Below are 21,863 nucleotides of genomic sequence, written 5' to 3'. Positions count from 1 at the left end.
AAGCCAGGCTGATTGGGAGAAGCAGCCACAGGTGGGACCATGCCCCAGTCAGGCCACAGCTGGCCCTACAAAAGGGTTGAGGGCCAGAGGCTAAGAGACACACTTTGTCTCTTGCTTTCAGAGAGAGAAGGACCTGGCTACCTGGGAAGCTGAGAAGGGTACCTAGGGTGGAGCAGTGCTGGGGAAGGGCAGAGGGAGCTGGGGAGCTCCCGCCTAGCTAAGCCCCAGGCTGCAGGCCTAGTTAAGGGCCCACAAAAGGGTACCAGGGCTGCAGAGGGGCAGCCCAGAGATAGGCAGAGGCAGCTGATCCAACCCGCCTTGCCGATGCTCAGTGGTTTACCGACTGCAGTCTGCCCCAGGAAGCGGGGACTAGATGGGCACTGGCAGTAGCCACTGAGGCAAGGTGGGGATAGGGGTTTGGGGGCTCCCCTGGGTGGGGAGACCCAGATTGGGCATTGCTGCCGTGGGCAGAACCTCTGGTAGAAGGAAGGCATGTGGGGGCCAGCGGTGAGCCACCAGCCTGCAGAGGGTGCTCTGGACTGGAAAGAGCTAATTCCTTGGACAACCAGCAGGAGGCATCTCACAGGTGACTCATTGCCCCACCACACATGGGATAAGAGGGAAGGTCCTCTCATGAATCAGTAACTGGTTAAAAGACAGGAAGACAAGGGTAGGAATAAATGGTCAGTTTTCACGACTGAGAGAACTAAATAACAGCTTCCCCCAAGAATCCGTACAGGGACCAGTGCTGTTCAACATGTTCATAAATGATCTGGAAAAGAGGGTGAACAGTGAGGTGGCAAAACTTGCAGATGATACAAATTACTCAAGATAGTCAAGTCCAAAGCTGATTGCAAAGAGTTACAGAAGGATCTCACTAAACTGGGTGATGGGGCAACAGAATGGCAGATGAAATGGAAAAAATTATCCCAAATATACATACAAAATGATGGGATCTAAATTAGCTCCAGAAAGAGATATTGGAGTCATTGTGGATAGTTCTCTGAAAACATCTGCTCAAAGTCCGGTGGCAATCAAACAAGTGAACAGAATGTTAGGAACCATTAGGAAAGGGATAGATAAGACAACTGAAAATATCATAATGCCACTATGTAGATCCCTGGTACTCTCAGAGATTGAATGCTGCATACAGGTCTGGTCACTGTATCTCAGAGATGATCTGTTAGAATTGTAAAAGGTGCAGAAGGGCAACAAAAATGATAAGGGGTACGGAGCAGCTTCCATACAAGGAGATTAAGAAGACTGGGACTGTTCATTTTAGAAAAGAGACGACTAAGGGGAGATGTGATAGTGGTCTAAAAATCATGACTGGTGTGGAGAAAGTGAATAAGGAAGTGTTATTTACCCCTTCATGCAACAAAAGAACTAGGATCACCCCATGAAATCAATAGGCAGCAGGTTTAAAACAAACAAAAGGAAGTATTTCTTCCCACAACGCACAATCAGCCTGTGGAACTTGTTGCCAGGGATGTTGTGAAAGTCAAAAGTATAACTTGGTTCAAAAAAGAATTAGAGGAATTCATGGAGGATAGGTCCATCAATGGGTATAAGCCAACATGGTCAGGGATGCAACTTCATGCTCTAGGTGTCCCTACATTTCCAACTCCCAGAAGCTGGGATTGGACGACAAGGGATGAATCACTTGATAATTGCCCTGTTCTGTTCATTCTCTCTGAAGCATCTAGCACTGGCCATTGTCTGAAGACAGGATTCCATTGGTCTGACCCAGTATGGCCATTCTTATGTTCTTACACTGGTACAAATCCCCATAGCAAGAACATATCATTTTGCTCCTCTTGAACAATCCCATGAGTCAGCACAGAAACAAGGAGTCCAGGATCTCTCTGGATTCAGATGCACTTCTCCTCATATCACAGAGCAACCTGCTGCAAGCAGTCCTTGCACCAGGCAATACACTGTTCCTAACACAGTGCAGGACAGTTGGGGTGCATACCAAAGAATGAGAGAATGCAATTCTGTGGGGGACAACACACTGGAGAAAATGCCACATTTACCAAGTCATGCCTCTTACCTACAGCCCAAGAGCAGCCCTTGCTGAAGCATACCTGCTGTACGTTTCAAGCACTTACCAGCTGGTAAACAGTAAGCTGGCCTCAACCTTAACAATAGTGGTGGCACAGTCCCAATATAATAATAAAAGCTAAATGCCATGTCATCCCCCAGCAGGTTCATCCCAGCCCCAGTGGACTTCAAATGATTTTCAGCTCTTCATTTTCTCTTCTGGATTCCTGTTAGACTACCAGCATACGGACTTTTTAAAGCTTTCCTGAACACTTGCTGCTGCATACCTTGTGCCTGCAGCTTCATCCCCATCAGATCAGCAGTTTGTGTTGTGTTCTTTTCACCCTCTTTTGCCTTGTGCATACAAAATAGACGTTGCTGGGACCTTTATAAGAACTGAACAAATGGTTTATTAATTACAAAGTCTACCCTTGAAATTCTGTACATCTTGCCCCTCTGAGCCCCTCAATGCCACTGTCATGTAACAGCAACTCCTATCAAGCCTGACAAACTCACTACACCTAACACATTGCTGTCATGATATTTATCTACAGAGAATGTTGCGTGAGATATCAAATGAAAGCCAGTTACACATGGTCATTTATATCAATTTGAAGTGTATGTATTAACATTATATTAGGAACTATTGATATTATGCTTTAAAGTCTGTGACCAGAGAAAGGGAGAAACAGGTTTTCTTCCAGACAAGAGGCAGGATAGTTATCTCCCTGTCGCTAATGTAAAATGAGCAGGTGATGCCAGAGACAACGGGCAGTTCATTTGCATCAGAGGTAAACAGGAGGAACAAATTAACATGAGGATGTGAACTCAGCATGGGAAGAGGCTGGAGTCTGAATGCCAGGGGTTCATCCTGACAGTGGTGACAAAGATAATAAACTTGGGGGGAATATAGAGAGAAGCAAAAGGAATTTTGGTGATCCACCACTGAGGGAACAAAGAGGTCAGCGCTCTTTGCATCCATGAACTCTGGATCCCTCACCATATGGGTTGGTGATGCTAAGAAGTAGTGGGAGGTGAGAAAACTGCCTTAAGACAAGGTTTGTAGCCTGCCAAGTTCAGTTACTCAAAAGCTCATTATACTTTTGTTTTATTTGTAATCAGTTTGTTCCTATTATCCTTGCTCATTATCACTTAGCTCTCTGTCCACTATTAATAAACCTGTTATTCATTTTACTATAAGTTCATCCCAGTGCAATGTTTTCACATACAGTGCTAAACCTCTGCCAAGCCAACAGGCTGGTGTGTATACTGTCTCTTTGGAGACAGCAGACTTGGTAATCTCTGGGAGTGTCCAGTGGCAGGGGCTGGACACTGCAGAGGAATCCACTTCTAGGGGGCGTTGGGGACAAGGGTGTATCAAATGTTACCTGCAAGGAAAAGAGGGCTGGCAGAGTACTAGGGAACTTGGCTAGCTGGCTAGCAACCTGGGGTGACACCCACAAATCTCTCTCTTGCTAAGGCAAAGGGGTAACAAGGTCACCTGCAGTTCTGGTCACCCTGAGAAAGCATCCCAACATCTACCTCTAAAGCAAGGAGTACTCAGTCAGTCCTGCTAGGGGAAGTTCTCCCTCTAATGAATGGGCCATCCCGGGAGCTGAGGAGTTCAGAATTATAATGATAAATAATAAATGGCTTTAACTGTATGTTCTTCTCTCTCTCTCTCTCTCTGTTCTGCGTCTCTCTTCCACTGATCAGGCGACTGCCCAGAAGCTTCTGTCCAAAATGCATCCTGGCTTTCTGGTTCTGATAACTGCTGATCCAATGCCTGGTATAATCCCAACCCTAGAAAACTTCTTTTAGGCACACAGCTGGAAGCCTTTTACTTCATCTTCTGTGCACTGAGCTGTGGGCAGCCAACACCACTGTCATCAAGTCTTCATAGACACACAGCACAGGGAAAAGACCCACACTCTTACGCTTGCTTAGATTGTACGCTCTTTGGGGCAAGAACCATCTTTGTATTCTGTGTTTGTCCAGTGCCTAGCTCCTAGGGGCTACCACAATATAAACAGATACTGATAATCATCACCATGCTCCAAAATCACAAGGTGGTACTCGGTAAATTACAGTAGTGGCACTAACTTAACCAGTAGAAGGGACTGCTATCCACATGAGCAGATCTGCTTCCACCCATTAGAAAGCAATAGTGTACGTGTGCACATAGAAACACATACATGTGATGGGGTACAACCATCTCAACATGTGTGTGTTGTCAAGGAAGAGCCCACTATAGGAACTGACCAATAGGAAGACTTGAGAAGGGAATGAGATAGAAAAGGAGGTGGAGATTAACCTGAGGTGCACAGATACTACAGTGATGGAGCCTGATAAGTAGCCCAGATAGACCGACACTGAGGAGTCAAGGAACCTTCCCGGAGTAACAAAGGGTGTTTGTGGCAAAGCCAAGAATAGAATAAAGGGGGCCTGTCTCCTCGTCTCCCCATGTCGATTGCTATACAACCTTTTCTGAGGCAGACTCTGCAATGATGGAATTGTTAGTGCAGGGGGCCTGAATTATTGTTCCATCAAGGTGGAAAGCCAAAACTGAGTTCAGTGTTGTTGAGAATGTAGGGGAAATTATCTGTTCCATTGACTTCAGTGGGGCTAGGAGTTGACCCCCTATGTTTAGCACTGTGGTTAGACCTGTTTCACTGCATTAATATTTTTTGGTTCTTTATATCCTCTAGAATTCCTCCTTTCCCTTTCACTTCACTGACAAGGTAAGAAATATTCTTGTGTTTCTCAATAGTATATCGTAAGCACCAGTTTGTTCTGTGCTTGACTCTTCCTGGTATAATTCTCATCAACTTGGTTTCTCATCTTAGACTTCATTAGCCTTATTCTGGATTGAAACCAGCTCCACTGAGAGTACAATTTGGCCCTACGTGTGCCAATGGGATATTTGCATGAGCAAATTGCACTTTCTAATACTCCCTTTATGTGCTTAGGGCATGTCCTCGGTGTGAAACCTTGGGACTGAGAGTAGGAGGGAAGTCTAGGTCAGATCACAAAAGAACTTCAGTGAGGGTAGAAGGGAGAAGACTTCAAGGTGCCTGTGGCACAAGGAAAAGGCAGGGTGGAGATGCAAAGGCACACATGAGAAGATGGAGATGGGGAGCCCATATGAGAGAGAGTCCCAGCTAGATGGGGATGGGACACAAACAGAAAGACCCTGAAGAAAATCTGGCAGAGAAGGACATGGTCAACAGCCAGGGCCAGCTTTAGGAAGCGCGGGGCCCGATTTGAACAGTTTCAACGGGGCCCTGGCAGGGATGACTTAAAAAAAAAAAACCACGTAAAAAAACATGTGGGGCTTGTACTCACTGGGTGGCATTCCTAATCTTCAGCGGCGGGTCCTTCACTCGCTCCGAGTTTTCAGTGGCACTGAAGGACCTGCCACTGAAGTGCTGCTGAAGACCTGGAGCAAGTGAAGGACCTGCCGGCGAAGACCCAGAGCGCTGCCGGGTGAGTAAAAATTAAAAAGGAGCCTCTAGCCAGGGAAGGGATTCTCGACCACTTGCCCCACTCCTCAACGGCTCTGCCACTGGGCGTGGGGCCCTCTTAGGCGCAGGGCCCGATACGGGGGAATTGGTGGAACTGGCCTAAAGCCGGCCCTGTCAACAGCAGATATCTGATTGTCTGTGATACATGAGCCCAGCTTAATTCCAGATCCTAGGATGGGCTTGTCAAGGGTAAAAAATCCTTGTATTTGTAAACTGTGATCCATGAGCCATTCTGATCCAGAGTCCTTGAGAGACAACAATGGTGGGGCCCTCCAGTGTCATTCTGAAAAGGCACTTCCCAGAGGAGAACCGGGCCTTAAGAGTAGTCTTTGCAGCTGAGTTATATTAAGTATCATCAATGTTTCATGAATGCTTGAAGGTCAAGTGCACAGTATTACGTCACTTCATCCAGTGTCTGTAATTAAATCCCTGGCAGTCTCCCCCGTATGACCTTTAAATTATTGAAAATAATAATGAAATAGCCCACTGGAGGTGGGGGGAAGGAGAGGAAGAAGGAGAGCGTGCACATGAGAAAAAGCAGAGCAGCAGGGAGAAAGTAAAAGAGACAAGGAGAGGGAGGAAAGAGAGGCTGTGATTTGGACACTTTATGTGGTCTGTTATGATATTCTCCCTCCTGCTCAAAGCAACAGTACTTGGACTTCATGGGAGGTAATAGGCAGTCTTTGGGGTAGAGTCCATCCCCCAACCCACAGGCAGGCCACAGAGTTAATATACCCTTCACCCCCTCACTCACATAGCCATGGCTTCTACTCCACCTACCTGGGCCTTGCGGGCCACTGGATCCCCACAGGCCTCTTCCACACACAGCCCTGCACCCATGCTGGCCTGTTTAGTACTGGTGTGGATCCCCCTCCATGGTGTGAAGGGGGCCAGGACTCCAAAGTCTGTACTTGCCAAAATGCACCGCCCCACTGGCTTTCTTAATCCTCATGAATGGACAGCACATGTTAGACTGGAATGTGCTCAGCAACCACGGAAACCCGGGCCCTAAGCATGTGCAGCGCGTGCCCTGTTTAACACAGTCTCTGGGCTGTAAAGTATGGAATAACAATCTCTCCTAACTGCGCCCCCTCAGCAATAACAGCTAATGCATCCAAATGCAATATGCTTTATAAAATAATGAAGGGCACAGCATGTCCTCCACCCGCATGTATGAATAAAACATCTGCAAAGGACCCAGTAATGTTGGTCCTGGACACGTGGAGGCTGATCCCTCTGAACTGCGACTAGATGGACTCCTACCCTCTGTCCCAAAGGCTGCAGTCAATTTCTCTGTCTCCTTTCCAGACCACTGCTACCTTGGTTGTTTGGAATCAGAACCACCAAGCCCTAATTATCCCAAGTGAATTTCAATGCCACTGAAAGCCGTAAAGAGGCTACTCACTGGCTGAGCATCTTAGTCATGGGTAACTGGCAGAACGTAGTGCCTGGATGTTAGCCACTCTGGGTCAGGTTCAGTTATGGCTTAAAATAATGCAACTCCCCTGAAGCCCAACAGACTAGCACCTGCTTGCACAAGGGCTGGACCTGGTCATCTGGGTTTTTATGTCTGTGTCTATTATGATGACAGGGCTTTGACAGCAGCTTTTCTTGATGCTGACAGTGCACTCCATTGCATGCTCAGTGCCTGGTCATGAGAGTAGTCCTGCAGCTCCTATTGCAGCAGGTTCACAATCCCCTTCTGCTCTCTGCTCACAGGGTACAAATATCCTACAGGAAAGAGACTATCGTCTTGGAGAGGATGATAAGCCCCATCTGGGATCCTGTAAGCAGTGCTCTGGGCAGCACCCTGCAGAAAGATTATTGTCCTTGAGAAGGGGACCCAGAAGGAAGCAAGGATGATACTATGTCTGGAGGATCTAATGGTCCCATCCTGGAAGGTGCTGGCTACCCTCCATTTTCTCACCGTCTCACAGGGAATAAGGGATGCTCCTCGCTACTCAGCAGTTGATTGTGAGTAGAGTTGTGCAGGAATCAGAATTTCCATTTCGTGAAATGAAAAATCACAATGTTCCATTTCAAAAATGCCAAAATGGAATGTTCCAACATTATCGAAACAAAATGTTGACATGATCCCCTGGAAAGTAGCAGGTTCAACTAAATGGCATTTTCCAATGGAAAAACATTCTGTCCAAAGGTTTCTACCGGCTCTAGCTGTAAGCTCTGGGGAATGGTCAAGGGTTGATTCATCATGGGAAAAGGAGACTGAGATTTTCAAAGTGGCAGGATTTCCATTGTTTCACAAGATATATTTTCCACCCTGGCGAGGGGCACAGTGTAAAATGTGAGTGACTTGGAACTCATGCAGAATGGCTTTGAACCAGAGGGAATAAACATCTGGAGTAAAGCTCCCGGAGAAGTAAGCTGAAGTAAAGAGCCTACAGGAGTCTGAGTGACACCTGACATTTGCCTCCAGTGTATTGGGTCAGTAAGCCACTAGACTGTCTCCTGTTCTTGAAGTAAGAGTTCTGCTCTGTCTCCTGGGCACACTGCTGAGCCCATCTGTTTGAGCAGGCCCCGATGGAGGGCTGAAGTCACTGAAGGTGAAATGTAGTCACATGACCAAATGATGCGCAGTAGCACAAAGGAAAGAAGTGCTGCTACTTTGGCTGATTTACTCTGCATCTCCTATGCCCTTGTGTTTTTAAATGTGTGTCAACAGCACCTGTCGGGGTGGAGTTTGCAGAGGGCCAAGATAGAAAGGAATAAACATCCCACTGTTCACTGGCGGTAGGCAGTCCTGCTAAAGAGGCAACTTACTGCGGATTTCAGCTGTAGCGTACTTTGGAATCATGGAGTCAGTGGTGAGCTCGGGATGGAGGATACAGCCGTGAGTGTAGGCGTCCATGGGCAGTGAGTCCAGGAGCTCTCTGTACTGCACCACTCTTGTGTGAAGAATGCTCCCGGCATCGGGGATCAGCTGGGTAACATTTTCTGAAACACAGAACAAAAAGTTGGCATTGGTTACAGCTACAATACACCAACGTGTTCCCATGTGATTTGATTGTCCCCAGGCCACTGGGATGATCAAAGATTGATTTAGGGTGGCTCATTACTTCCTGTTTTGAGACACCGGTTTGTGTTTAGCATGTGCTAGTTCTGATTAGAGATGGAATCAAACCATTCATTGAAACACTTTCCTGGGGCTCAAGTGAAATTAACCCCGGAGCTAAGCCTTCCTGGATTTGTTTGGACTGGTCCCTCTTATGCACTGGTTGATTAGGTTGATCATGTACAGTAGGCCCTCCCCTGCACCCAATGAGTGTAAATGTTCAGGGCCTGGGTCTTACAGTTAGTGAGTATCTGCAGCTCTTATTGACTTCGGTGGTGGTTGCAAAGTCTCTGCGTCTCTAAACATCAGGTGCTGAGTTCTGTTCCCAGGAAAGCAAACTGGCACCAAACTCGTACCTGGAATTGATGGGATTTTCCAAATCCCCTGTGTATGGAGTTCTAGGGCAACAGAACTATTTTGTGATGCTCTTTATTCCAAGTGCAGTCTCTTGGCCAATCAGTGCACAGACGCAGACCCAGCAACTCCCTATAGACCAGACCCACCACATGTGCTTTAGCTGTATGCTAATTCCTGGGTGCTAACTCGGGCGCTGTCAAGCACCCACAATCATAACACTCAATAATAACAGCAATACTTAGTACTTATATGGCACTTTGCATCTTCATAGTTCTGCTCTAATATTAACTACTGTAAGGTCAGCCCTGGCTACGTTATGCAGCGTGTCATCCGCTCACACTCACTGAAACATTCACATTTGTGTGTGTGCTCTCTCTTCCTAACTGACAACATTCAGCTCCTTCTCTCCTTGCTAAAAAGAGTGAATTAGTGGCCTGATTTTCAAAGCCACAGCCCTCCGGGGTTGTTTACAATGGCATGTCTAATATATGCATGTAATTACTGTGAGTGCACATACAAATCACATGCAAACAGACCCTTCTGATCAACTTCAAGCAGTCTCAGTAATTATGCACACACATTAGGCACACTGTGGCACATGCATCTTTGCCAACAGCCCTTGGCTGAGGAGTTTCTAAGAAAAGAGGCTCATGATGTCTGAAAGCTGACTGTGCCTGCCTTTTCTAGCCAAAAGCTGGTTGTGGTATCTGAATGGCTTTGTTCCACCAATACAGGGTTTGTATGTGTCAGGGGATTTTGCAGGTGCTTCCTGGAAACCCAGTGAAAATGTGGCCCCAAAAGATCACTGAGGATTTAAACAATTCCTGGAGAACATCTGATTTCTTCTCAGCTGTGACTGATTGAAATCTTCCACTGGTCCCATGATTTCCATTTCCTTGCACCAAGCACAGAGTCAAACCAGGAGGTCCTCATTCCGGTTTTACTCGGCCTGAACGCTGGCAAACTCTCACTGACTTCTATGGGTGTTTGAGCATGAGCCCCAAGATTTGGGTTATAGCAATAGCCATGGTACATCCTCACACTGAAAAGCATATCAGACCTGGTAGCTGGTATGTAGTGCTCTGCATCGCAAGCGCTGTTTAAAACCTAATTAAACCTCATCACCTCCCTCTGAGGTGGGTAAGTAAGTGCTATCAGCAGCAATGGGAAGGGCTTGTCCTGAGAGATAAGTGAGCTGGCTATTCCCTAGGATAATATAAATCTAGACTCTATAAAGAACCAGTAAATGCACTATAGGGAACATTCCTGGCCCCCAGGGATGAACTGGGTGGGACCAAGCAAGGCGTCTCCATTGATAGGTTTGGGGATTCTATCACATTAAACCCTTTCCTAGTGAATTTTTCAGACTGAGAGATTTTCATAGCTTCTAAATATGATGTGGTTGAGCCAAAGTCCCTCATGGGACTGCTAGTTTGCCGTTCACCTTCATGCTGTCCTTGGACCAAGTACAAGAGGCTGGATCCCAGCCACAAACAGGGACTTTTCATTTGAGAACCACCACCAATGGAATGAAATAACACGAATACAGAATCCCTAGAGCGCATGCTTCCACATGGCTCTCAGCCAGCATCGTAGCAGTTCATGCCAAGGTTTCCCGGGCTGGAACCCAATGCATTCAGAATAGCCAGCCCTTCAAGTAAGGCTACTCAGTAACCACACTGAAATGCAACAGCTCTGGCTGTGGACCTACTCCCTTCAGCTGGTGTTGGAGGCATTAGCTCACCAGAATGGCACCTGTTCTCCCTGTTGGTTGCTGAACTAACTCCACATATTGGCCCGATTGCTGCTGATGCCATGTTATATATTACCTCACAGGGTATGGCTGGTAACTAATAGAGCTAGGCTCTGCTTCGAGCCTGTGACAAAATGAAGCCTTGCAGATATTTATCCTTAGTATAAAGAGCCCTTCCAGGATTGAAACATTTTTATGGGGTGAGTGATTTATTTCACCAGCATCAGCCTCTAAAGACTGGCATTGCAGGCAAAGCCAGAATGGGCTGGACATGATTCCAGAGCTTGCTAATATGACTAATAGAACTGCTAACCAGGGTCAGAGCACCTTTTTCCCCTTCCCACCCCCTGCCCCGGCACCATGGCAGATCTGTAATTATCTACCACTCTAGGAGCTGTTCCATGACGCTGACTAGGTCAATACCTTCTGCTGGTGACAGGATGCTATCACATGTGCATCTTCTGCCCTCATTTAGATGTGTGCAACCCTAATGGAGACAAGGTAAAGTCACATCTGTAAGGGTGAGCTCACTGGGGATTAGAAATCAGTGGGGTTGCATTAATAAAACAGAATATAGGCCGCTGAGCCAAGTGCCTGAGAAGAGTCTTTCAGACTGAACCAAAGCTGGGTCCTGGCCTGGTCCATAAGCGGGAACCTCTGGGAAGCTACGATGGTTGGTGACAAGTGGTCCTTTGCTTTGTTTAAGATGTATTTGTTGAAACTTTGGGGATTCAGCAAGACCAGCCTGTTCAACTAAGCCTAAAAGAAGGCCTTTGATTGAGTGGGGAACCTTCCTGCTTTTGCTGAATGCTTTCTCTGAGCAGCGTGAGAAGGGAGTGCTGGAGAGGAGGACAGCCGCTGATCTGCCAAGACTCCCTTGTTTTTGGAATCTATTTTAAGATGGTTTTTAAAGTCTCTCCATTCCTAAGGTGACAGGCTTTAGGATGAGTGTCACGATGACAGAGTTAAAACCTCCCTCCTAAGCCTTTGAAGTCTCCCGGCTTACTCATCCCAGTCTGACAGCCCTGAACTGGCCAGCTCTGCTCTGACAAATGAAGGGAACTCAGGAAAGCACTGGTGAGTCATTGCCTCAGGGCTGGGCCCTCTCTCTGTGAACCCGGGGGGTGAAGCACCAGGGCAGGACAGTGTGGGGGAGCTCGCTCTGCCACTAACCAGGCTGCATTTGCTCTGGATAAATAAAGGGATTCACTCCCCAGTGCTGGCAATACTGTGCTGCTCACTGGCACTACATTCACGTAACACCAAATATAAACATCTCCCCTCCTTAACAGCTGCCATCCCCTTTCATTTCCTCCCTACTGGCAATATACCAACCTGTCTTCCGACTGCAGTCACTCACCAGCTCAGCCCCAGGAAAGCCCTTCCCAGGCACATTCCAGGGAGAGGAACGTCAGCGCCCGGTGCCACTGGCCAGGACACCAGAGCAAGCTGATTTTGGCAGGCTATGAAAGCTTCGTGTCAGACCGTGTGACATCCCACTGGGTGGCAAAACTCTGCAGGACTATTAGGTCTAAGCAGAGGTTGAGCAAAAACCACAACTGGCATTGATTTTGCCAAACCTCATTGGCCCTGGCCAGTTCAGAGCTATGCCCCATTTTATCCAAACTCGTAAAGGTTGTTGAGGTGGAGAGCTGAATAAGTGGTTCCAGTTTCACCCCATCTCTGCACATGAAGTCTCATAATGACGATACACAGAAATAATAGAGTTGTCACAGCTGAGGGTGGTGAAGAGGCCTGGAACACAGCCCAAAACTCAAACCAAATACAAAAACAGTAGCCCTGCTGGGAGCCTGGCTCATAAAGGAGAATGGGGACATGAGGGGCATGAACTACAACTCCCATGAGGCACTGTGGTGACATTTCCAAATTGAAATGTTTGGTTTTCAACTGCAAGTTTTCAGTTTCGGCTGACAACCTTTTGGTTTTGGAATGTTTTGTTGTCAAAAAAAGCTGAAATTTTTCTTGAAGAGCAGACACTTTTCACCAACGAAAAGAATGAGGAGTACTTGTGGCACCTTAGAGACTAACAGATTTATTTGAGCATAAGCTTTTGTGGGCTAAAACCCACTTCCTTTTCACCAACAGTTTCCTTGAGCCGAAACTCCAATTTTCCATCAAAACCCCATTTTGATTATGAATTTTGACCCATCCCTCCTCACCTCCTGTGAAGTTCTTCTCCATGTAGTCGATGATCTGGTTGTAGTCACTGATGATGTTGTCTCCATGGATAATCACGGGCACCTCCTCTCCGAGGTTGAGACGCATGAACCAGGGCTCCTTGTGCTCAGTCAGGGGCATGCTGACATCCCGCTCCTCGCACGGCAGCCCCTTCTCCGCGATGACCAGGCGGACCTACAGCAGGAAGCAAGAAGTCTCATTGCTGCCCACCGGGCTCTGCATATGGTCTCCAATACCCACAAAGTCTACAGGACAGTGATGCTCAGCCACTTGTGGCTCTTTGGGGCCCCGTGTTTGTAGCATTCACAGGGCTGATTGGAGCTCCTCTTACCAATGGGCATTCAGTAGAGTGCCCACCCTGGGATTATTCCTCGAGCCACTTGACACGTACTATGTAGTAGGACATCAGGAGGAGCCCTGAGCCCAACATACCAGCGTCTCTGGCATCTCTCCCAGCAGCCAAAAAGGAGGTAGAAGGCAGAGGAAATATTTTGTTACCCAGTCTCAGAGAATCACAGAAACTTATTATTTATATTACAATTTCTAGGACCAGCCATCATGGAGCAGGACCCTGTTGTTCTAGATGCTGTACAAAATAGAACAGACAGCGCCTCCCCCAAAGTGCTTACAATCTAAATATAAGACCAGACAACAGACTAATGGAGGAAAGGAAACAATGAGACCATATTGACCAACATGATAGGCAGTAGTCTCTGCACACTAGCAGTCAAGTGTTTTGTAGGCCTGGCAGCGAAGAAGAGCTGTAAGGAGGGATTTGAAGATGGATAATGAATTGGGTTTGTGGAAGTTTATGGGGAGTTTCTCCTAGGCATGAGGGGCAGCTTGGGAGAAAGCACAAAGGTGCTCGTTTGAAAATTTAACGAGTGATGGCAGCTGGCATCAGGGGCTGATCAGAGACAGGCATAATCTCAGCATGCTGTCCTCCTCTTGTGCCATTATGTTTCATCACAATGGCGCCTCTGAACATGGTATCCCTAAGGCACAATGACACGCCATGATGCACACATTGCAAACCTAGGACAGGACCTCATCAAGTGATTTTCGGGCACCTCCCTTACACGCCAAATGGCTGGCGTCACTTATACATGGAGTATCGTTGCCACAGCAGGGGAAGGCTCACTATTTTCCTCACTCCTGCCAGTCAGTGCTCCCTTGGGAATATTTCTGGTTCCAAAAGCAGAGAGGAGTGTCAAGGGGAGAGGAGAATGCAAATGTCCAACAGGGAGAGTCCTGCCACATATTGCAATCCCCTTCCCATTCCTGTTGTTTTCCTAGCACTAGCTTTCCCCCTGTCCCTCCATGGGATCAGAGAGCCTTATACCCCACAGCTCCTGCTCTGTGAGTCTCCAGCCATCCCTCCACCTTGCATCTCTTTCCTCCTTTGCCTCTCTTCCCTCCCTGACTCCTATTATTTATCCCTGTGAAGAATTTGGGGTGATATACTTTGTATGAAGATGCTGTAAATGAAGGTCCCTTGTAGCCTGTAGCTTCTCTCTTTCCTTTCTCCTGGCCCTCGTTGCTAGAGACATTTTGCATTATAGCAGGGTCTGGCTTCGTGAATGCTTCTGCTACATGGTTAGAGCAGGGAACTGGGAGCCAAGACTAATTAGTTCTGATGATTTTATGTTTTCTTCCAGGTCATTGATAAAAATGTTAAATAGAGTAGGGCCAAAAACCAATCCCTGTGGAACCTCACTGGAAACACACCTGCTTGATTACAATTCTCTGTTTACAATTATATTTTGAGACCTATCAGTTAGCCAGTTTTTAATCCATTTATTGTGAGCCACGTTAATTTGATATTCTAGTTTTTTAATCAAAATGCCATGCATTTGTCAGTGTGGCAATTAGTGTGCTTGTGTGTGCATCTGTGTAACAGGGCTTGTCTCTGTGAATGTGCACATTTCTGTGTGCTTCTCTGTGAGAATAACGGATACCTGTGTGTGTTAAAGCAAAGCATCTGCTGAAGTTCAGCCATGCACTGCTCACACTCCTTCTTGGACCAAAAGGTTTGGACTAATCAGATCTCTGTGCTTTAGCTCAGACTGTGTCCTGACTTATCACTATCAGCTGGTAAAGGCCAGTGAATGCTTATAAAGCCCTTAAGCTTCTGTGTGATTGGATTTATGGTTTTATCACTCGATTATCAGTTGCACTGTGAGAGTGGTATTTTGATCTGCCAATCTAGCCCCTTCCAACACTGGGATCTGCTGAGACAGGAAGACATACTGCACATTTCTACACCACCCACAATACTCAGCAGTTTCACTCATGGGGAGCACGACTCAGACACTTTGTCTGGCTTCTCCATCTTTTGCTGCTCCTGATGCGTTTCTCTTTAAGGTACAGATGGTCACCCCTGGAAATCTTCGTAAAGCTGCCAGAGAGAAAACAGTGCCATACCTATAAAAGCAGCAAAGAATCCTGTGGCACCTTATAGACTAACAGACGTTTTGGAGCATGAGCTTTCGTGGGTGAATACCTACTTCATCAGATGTATTCACCCACGAAAGTTCATGCTCCAAACCGTCTGTTAGTCTATAAGGTGCCACAGGATTCTTTGCTGCTTTTACAGATCCAGACTAACACGGCTACCCCTCTGATACTTGATGCCATACCTAGTATAGTTCAAATGCATGTCTTAGGGTGATGGTAGGCACCATATTGCTCCCATCTGCCCAGATGGTGCACATACAGAGCTACTGGATCTCATTTAGGGAGGCTCCCAAATTCTTGTTGTATGACCCTAGTTCCCAGCTTCATGGGCTGTGCAGGTCTAAACTCAGGGTCATAATAAATAATATCACCTGGAGCTTGCACAGCACTTTTGAGCCAGAGATCTCAAGTCACCTTAGAAAGGAAGATCGTTATCATTATCCCCATTTTACAGATATGAAAGCAGAAAGAAACCCAGCAGACCACGGAACAGAACCCAGCTCTTCTGAGTGCTAAGCCAGTGCCCTAACTACAGAGCTCCTCTGCTTGAATACAAAGCCTTAGGCGGATCAGTGCCATTTAAAGCCATCCTCTGATACCACTGAGATGGCTTAATAGCTCCTTTGCCAAATCCCTCCTTTCTGCTAGTGGAGCAGGTGTGGCCTGGAAAAAGGGAAACAGCCAATGCCACCTGTGTGTGAGTTACCCCCAAATGCTGCATCACCCCCATGAGGCCATTGGCAGGTGGTACAGGGATCAGCCAAAGGTCCATCCCAGAACACACATGACCCAGGAGCACCATGGAGACACATCGGTGGCCTAAAGAACCTTTGCACGCCCAGTCCTGAGCTGTTTTGTATATGCATCCCTCACATCTGTATCCCACCCTTTACATGGCTTTTGGACACCAGGCTTGGCTTCTTCTTCTGAGTCGCGGAGGTCAGGGGTTTAAATCAGTTAGTATCCCGGCTTCTTTGGGCAGCTGTGCCAATTTTCCACTCCAGGCCCTTGGCAGACCATAGTACCCATTGCCTCCCATTCAGCTGTGCACTCTAACCTGCCAGAGGGGTTGGGCTGCTACAAAACTGACTCCCAATGCAGTGAGCAGCACACACGTCATGCAGGTTGAGCTGTGCACAGCTGAATGGGAGGCAGGCAGTGAGGGCCTCATCCTTAGGGTAGGGAACAGTCAGGGAGCCTGGAGTACCAGCCACAAAAGCATGGCCCGTCACACTGCCCATCCAGCTCTTTAAGAGGCATCCAGTCCTGTTTCATTTGCACCCTCACGTACAAAATTGCACTGAGAATTGATCTTTGTTGTTATTTGTCAGATCTTCCTAGGCACATGGAACATGAACCAGTTATATTTTTCCAGGCACTCAACAAATTGCCCTGATGCATAGTATTAATACCAGGATGTTTATTTTCTACTTGTTCTAAATAAAAATAACTCCAGGGGTGACAGGTGGGCTGTGACATGGGAATCGGAGATGCGAGTTCTGTTCCTGACTCTGACACAGACTTTCCATGTGAACGTGGGTAAATAACTAAACCTCCGTGCCTTAGTTTCCCCATCTGTAAAATTGGAACAATGATAGCAACCACACAGGGGCAGGAGGATTTGAGATCAAATTAGTAACACTTCTTCACATGGAAAACATTAGAGAAGTGCAAAATATAATGTGTATAAAATGCACTGACCTACATTTTCAAACCCACATGTTCAATATCAGACCACCAAGCCCATACTTAAGGTTCTGATTTTCAAAGGGTGCTGAACAGTCACAACTCCCATTGACTTCTAGAAAAGTTGTGGGTGCTCAACACCTCTAAAAATCAGGCCACTTAATTTAGAATCCGTAATTTGAACTTAGGAGTCTAATTTTAGACATGCAGGTTTTGAAAATGTTCACCACTATGACTTAAGTAGGGCACACAAGTAAAAAACAAACAAACTGGTGTGACACCTAGGCAGGTGCCTAACACACAACTTCTGAATTAAAAACAAACAAGCAATTGTTTTCTTACAACTAGAATTTGCTAAAAATAAAACTTTAAAAAAATAGCATTTTTTAATTAGAGCCTCCAAACAAAGAGTTTGCAGAACTAGCAATTAATTATTTACAGGAGCGACAATTTATTTTTTCCTTTTAACATAAAACAAGTAAAAGCCTGAACCCCTTGTTTTCAGATTCCTCGCTCTCTGCCCCTGTGTTGCGGAAAGGGAATTAAACCCCAGAAGGACAGTGCTGGGATAACCGGTCCTGCCACTGAGGACCGTTGCCCCATTCCTCTTTTCTAATCAGTGAGCCATTAAGAAGCCACTGGCCTGTTCTAGAAGTGACGAGAGAAGCAGAGCTTGCAGCAGGGGTCACCACACATGTCCAGCAGGTCTGGTGCCAATTGTGCCCACTGCATCCCTGGCACAGCAATCTGCTACCCATCATTACCTCATAGTAGTCATCAGGTGCTTTGTGTTTCTGTAGCACCTCCCATCCCAAGCTCTCAGAGCATCTTCTAAACATTAAGGAATGAAATCTAACAGCCCCACTGTGAGGTAGGTTGGTGGGTGCGATTATCCTCCTTTTGCAGATGAGGAATTGAGGCCTGGAGTGGGGAAGTGACTTGCCCAAGGTCACACAGCGAATAAGTGCCAAAACCACAAATGGACTCTAAGGCTTCTACCCCCAGAGTTGTCCATTAACCACTAGACCATGCTTCCTCCCTGGATGTGGAAGAGGCTTCCACTCAAGCTAAGAGAGAACTACCATGAGCTCAGATTCCATTTCAGAGCCCGGAGTGGAAAAGGATTCTTATGATAATATGCACTGGCATGCTGGGACAAGTCTCTCTCTACCAAATAACCTTTGGTGCATTTTGGTTCTGATGCAAGCAGCAAGCTCGACAGCCCTGGAGATGGTTCTCCTCTAGTCACAGAACATGTACAGAAGCAGGGCAGCCTTCCCACACACAGCACCTTCCACTAGTGTAGCTCCACCCTGACTACAGGTCAGGAACTGCATCTAGGTTAAGAGAAGAATTCAGTCTATCAGGCTTATTCAGTTCTTGAACTCAGCTGAGGCTGCCAAGGAGGAGGGTGTTCAGACCAATTGCTATGGCAATTTTTATCACATAGAAACCTGAGCTGCTAGGAACTGGACTAAGACCTACCAACTCGTTTCATACAAGTGACACCAAAGGGCTGTTGGAAGGGAATTACTTTGGGTTACAACTGACCTGGGCTGGATTTGAACTGATAACCAAGCTGTGAAGTGCTTGCTAATCAAAGCAGTCCCCTGAATCTCCATGTCAGCTGCTGAGAAACCACCTGTAATAGCCTGCAAGGGATTCTGCCACCAGATCCAGCGACCTTGCCTAGCTAGACTATTTCTTTAGAAAAATCATAGGTCTGGATTCCAGATGTGCACAGCTGTATAAGAGCCACTGACACTACATCTGCATCCCAGAGACCTAGGGTGAAATCCTGGCCCAACTGAAGTCCAAGGGTGCTTTGCCATTGACAATTCACCCCTGATGTCTTAGGGGGACTATCAATTAACGGAAGAAGGTCCAAGGCCTGGTTTAGAAACACTGGGCCAAATGTATACCTTGTGTAACTAACCCAGCTGAGTTATACAGGAATGAATCTGGCTCTTTGGCTTGTGCAGGTTAACCTGCTTCCCTCCCCATCTCCCCCAGCTTGTTTCTGGCAGGCTGTAGGAGACTGTCTTATGCTCTGGCCATGGTGCTGAATGGGGAGGCTGGACCCAAACCTAGAACAAGGAACCCCAGGCATTTCTTTGCCCGGTGCTAGATCAGGTGGCCTGGCTGTGCGTAGCGTGTCAGAGTACTTCTATCATCAGGCATCTGCCCAGAAATTTGAAGTTTTTTATTGTGCCAGACACCTTGACTGAAAGAGGAAACCTTTTCAAATTAAAAGCCTACTTCACAGCAGTGAGGCCCAAATCAGGGGTTCAGCAGATGCTCCCCACGTCTTAGGGTTTGCCCCTGGAATCCCACCCAATTAGTCAATATTCAACAACCTTGGCAGCAAGATCTGTGTAATTAGTCAGGGAGACAGGGGCTTGGAAACCACTTTACTCCTAAAGGACTTTTAACAACACCTCTAACATAAAGGAAATTTCCTATCAGAAAGAGGGTTTGAAGGATATTTGAATATCTGGCATGGATCTGCTTTCTACGGCATGCTGTGTCCATTACACTTACATGTACAGTACTATGCGCTGTAATAGTTAGCAGGTTGTCTTGCTAGTTAATCCCTAGTTACAGTGAACATGTTTCTGGGTGTTATTCCTTTGCAAGTGACTTTAAAAAAATCAGATTGGGATTTCAATAAATAATATGAGATTGTGCACTGTGACTTTAAAATGTGCCCTATAGTGTTTGCGGAGTGGTTCTGGCAGAGCTAGGGCTCGGCCTGGATTGGTTGTAGAAAATCCTGTGTGAGTAGCTGGTTAACTGTTTCCCTCCCAGTGCTGGGAGACAAATGAGAAAAGCAATAGATAAGGATACAAATAGCAACATCCCAAAAGGGACATTGCAATGCAGGGAAGGAAGGAACGATGGGAGTCAGATTGTTTACCCTAAAGACTCAGTTCTGCTAATGCAGAATAAGCACGTTAGTTAGAAGAGTGGGAAGAAAGGACTCAACATTTGTAGACATCTGGCTGCACTGTGTGCCTCAGGATTTCTCTGTGCACACACACAAGCCTGTCCCCCCCCTCCCCTGCCTCCACAGCCTCCCTGAATGTGCTTGGGGTGAAGGGAGAACATTCTGCTCTCATAGGAACCCAGGCCCTTGCAGCTTGAAAACTTTATGTTCACCTTCTCCGCTATGAATAATTCAGCTCACATATATAATGAATGTAAGGAGAACAACTGAGGCTGTTGGTGACTATGAAAATAAGGTCAGTTTGTTGAACGCTGGCTGCTATCCTGAGCTGCAGAATAGAACATTCACTATTGACTGGAGAATATGATTGAGTGTTATTTGTTACCAAAATCCATGCATGGCAGCTCTGAACTGACTCAGAGAGTCGAGGGAACAGGATTTCAGTAGCATTGCTGCAGCATCAGGAGCAAATGCATTGTTTGGCACAGTGCTGAGCCCTTTTTTCAAATCCATGGATACAATTCTGTGCCACGATGTATAGGAACTAATGGTGACCATTGTACATATGGCTACCATCCCCTCCCCCAACACCAGGAGAGTCCTAGCTAGCCAATATTTCAATGCAATTGTCTTTGTCTACCCTTCTCCCTCTCAGGTGAGATTCAGGTGTTAGATGAAGCAGGATCATAAATCAGAAACATCTCCCAGTACAAAATCTGACCTCAGAGCAAAGGCAGAATTACAGTGAAACCCCGGACCCTCCCCCCCTCCACACACACATTCCAGTCACCCCAGACAGAGTCTGTCAAAATGCAGAAATACAGACACAAACCCATCACTCTTTAGATATTCTGGTTGCCAGCTGCACCCCCTATTCATCTCTGAATAGCCAGTCTACTCATCCTACAAAACACCCATCCAAGCCGTTCTCCCACGGCAGGGATATGCCCTGGATCTTGGAGGTGATTCTTCCCTGGGAATTCAGCACAGCATTTACCTTTTGTGAGCTGAAAGACTGGGTCCAGTGATACAAAACCAGCCTATCCTTGGATCTGAGAGCGGGGTTTGTTGGGTCCTGGCTGTCCTCAACCTCCGCAGATTTCCCTGCATCATTCTCAAGAACTGAAATGGGCCACCAGCTGCAGTTGGTGGGAGTAGCATTGTTGGGAGTCGCCATGACAGCCTGAGATTGGAAGAACAGGAGAAGGAGAGAGAAGCAGCAGCTGCACTATCCAAGCATCACATGGGCTCATGGAAACAGCATCATTACTCAAGCAAGTGGACTGAATTTCCTTACATGCTCGGTATTAGGTGAGCAATGCCAGGCAGCAGAATCAGAACCTGATTTTACAAAAGAAGGGGATTGGGTGTGTTAAATCACAGCCCATTTACACTCTTGCCAGGGCGTTCACTGAAACATGCTACACTGGGCATGCATTGTTTCATTGGAACTGATCAGAAACAGTCTGTGCTACCTGTGCTACCAGCTCAGGAGTCAACATGCAATTCCAAACCCCACATCTCATTAGGAATGTTTTTGCAACTGATACTAACATTTGGATCACTTTATATTTGATGGATATTGAATAAACTGATTCATAAATAAATGCTGTCCGTAAAATGTCCAGCAGGTGCTTTCCTACCTACAGCGCTGTATGGAACAAAGAAGCAAGGATTCTTCAAATGTTCTCGTGTTTCTGTATGTTCCAATTAACTATTAATTAATTATTATGATTTATTTGTATTGCGGTAATACTTAGGGGTCCCAGTCATGAACCAGGATCCATTGTGCTAGGGGTTGTACCAGCACAGAACAAAAAGACA

At 46.6% G+C, this 21,863-nt stretch overlaps 1 protein-coding gene across 1 annotated transcript in view; it reads right to left on the bottom strand.

Annotated features, from left to right (window-relative positions):
• Positions 1 to 21,434, bottom strand: part of GDAP1L1 (ganglioside induced differentiation associated protein 1 like 1) — a 38,186-nt gene extending 16,752 nt beyond the window's left edge. The window contains exons 1-3 of the mRNA XM_030533208.1: positions 21,037 to 21,434; positions 12,931 to 13,123; positions 8,349 to 8,522 (exon numbers count right to left, since the gene is read on the bottom strand). Of these exons, the coding sequence (XP_030389068.1) occupies positions 8,349 to 8,522; positions 12,931 to 13,123; positions 21,037 to 21,216 (547 nt within the window). The 5' untranslated portion in view covers positions 21,217 to 21,434. The remainder of the gene's footprint in view (positions 1 to 8,348; positions 8,523 to 12,930; positions 13,124 to 21,036) is intronic.
• Between the last annotated feature and the right edge of the window lie 429 nt (positions 21,435 to 21,863).

The sequence above is a fragment of the Gopherus evgoodei genome, chromosome 14 (genome assembly GCF_007399415.2).
Source record: "Gopherus evgoodei ecotype Sinaloan lineage chromosome 14, rGopEvg1_v1.p, whole genome shotgun sequence".
Taxonomy (NCBI): Eukaryota; Metazoa; Chordata; order Testudines; family Testudinidae; genus Gopherus; species Gopherus evgoodei.
Note: the sequence above shows the minus strand (reverse complement) of the source record. Positions and strands in the feature narration are given on the sequence as shown.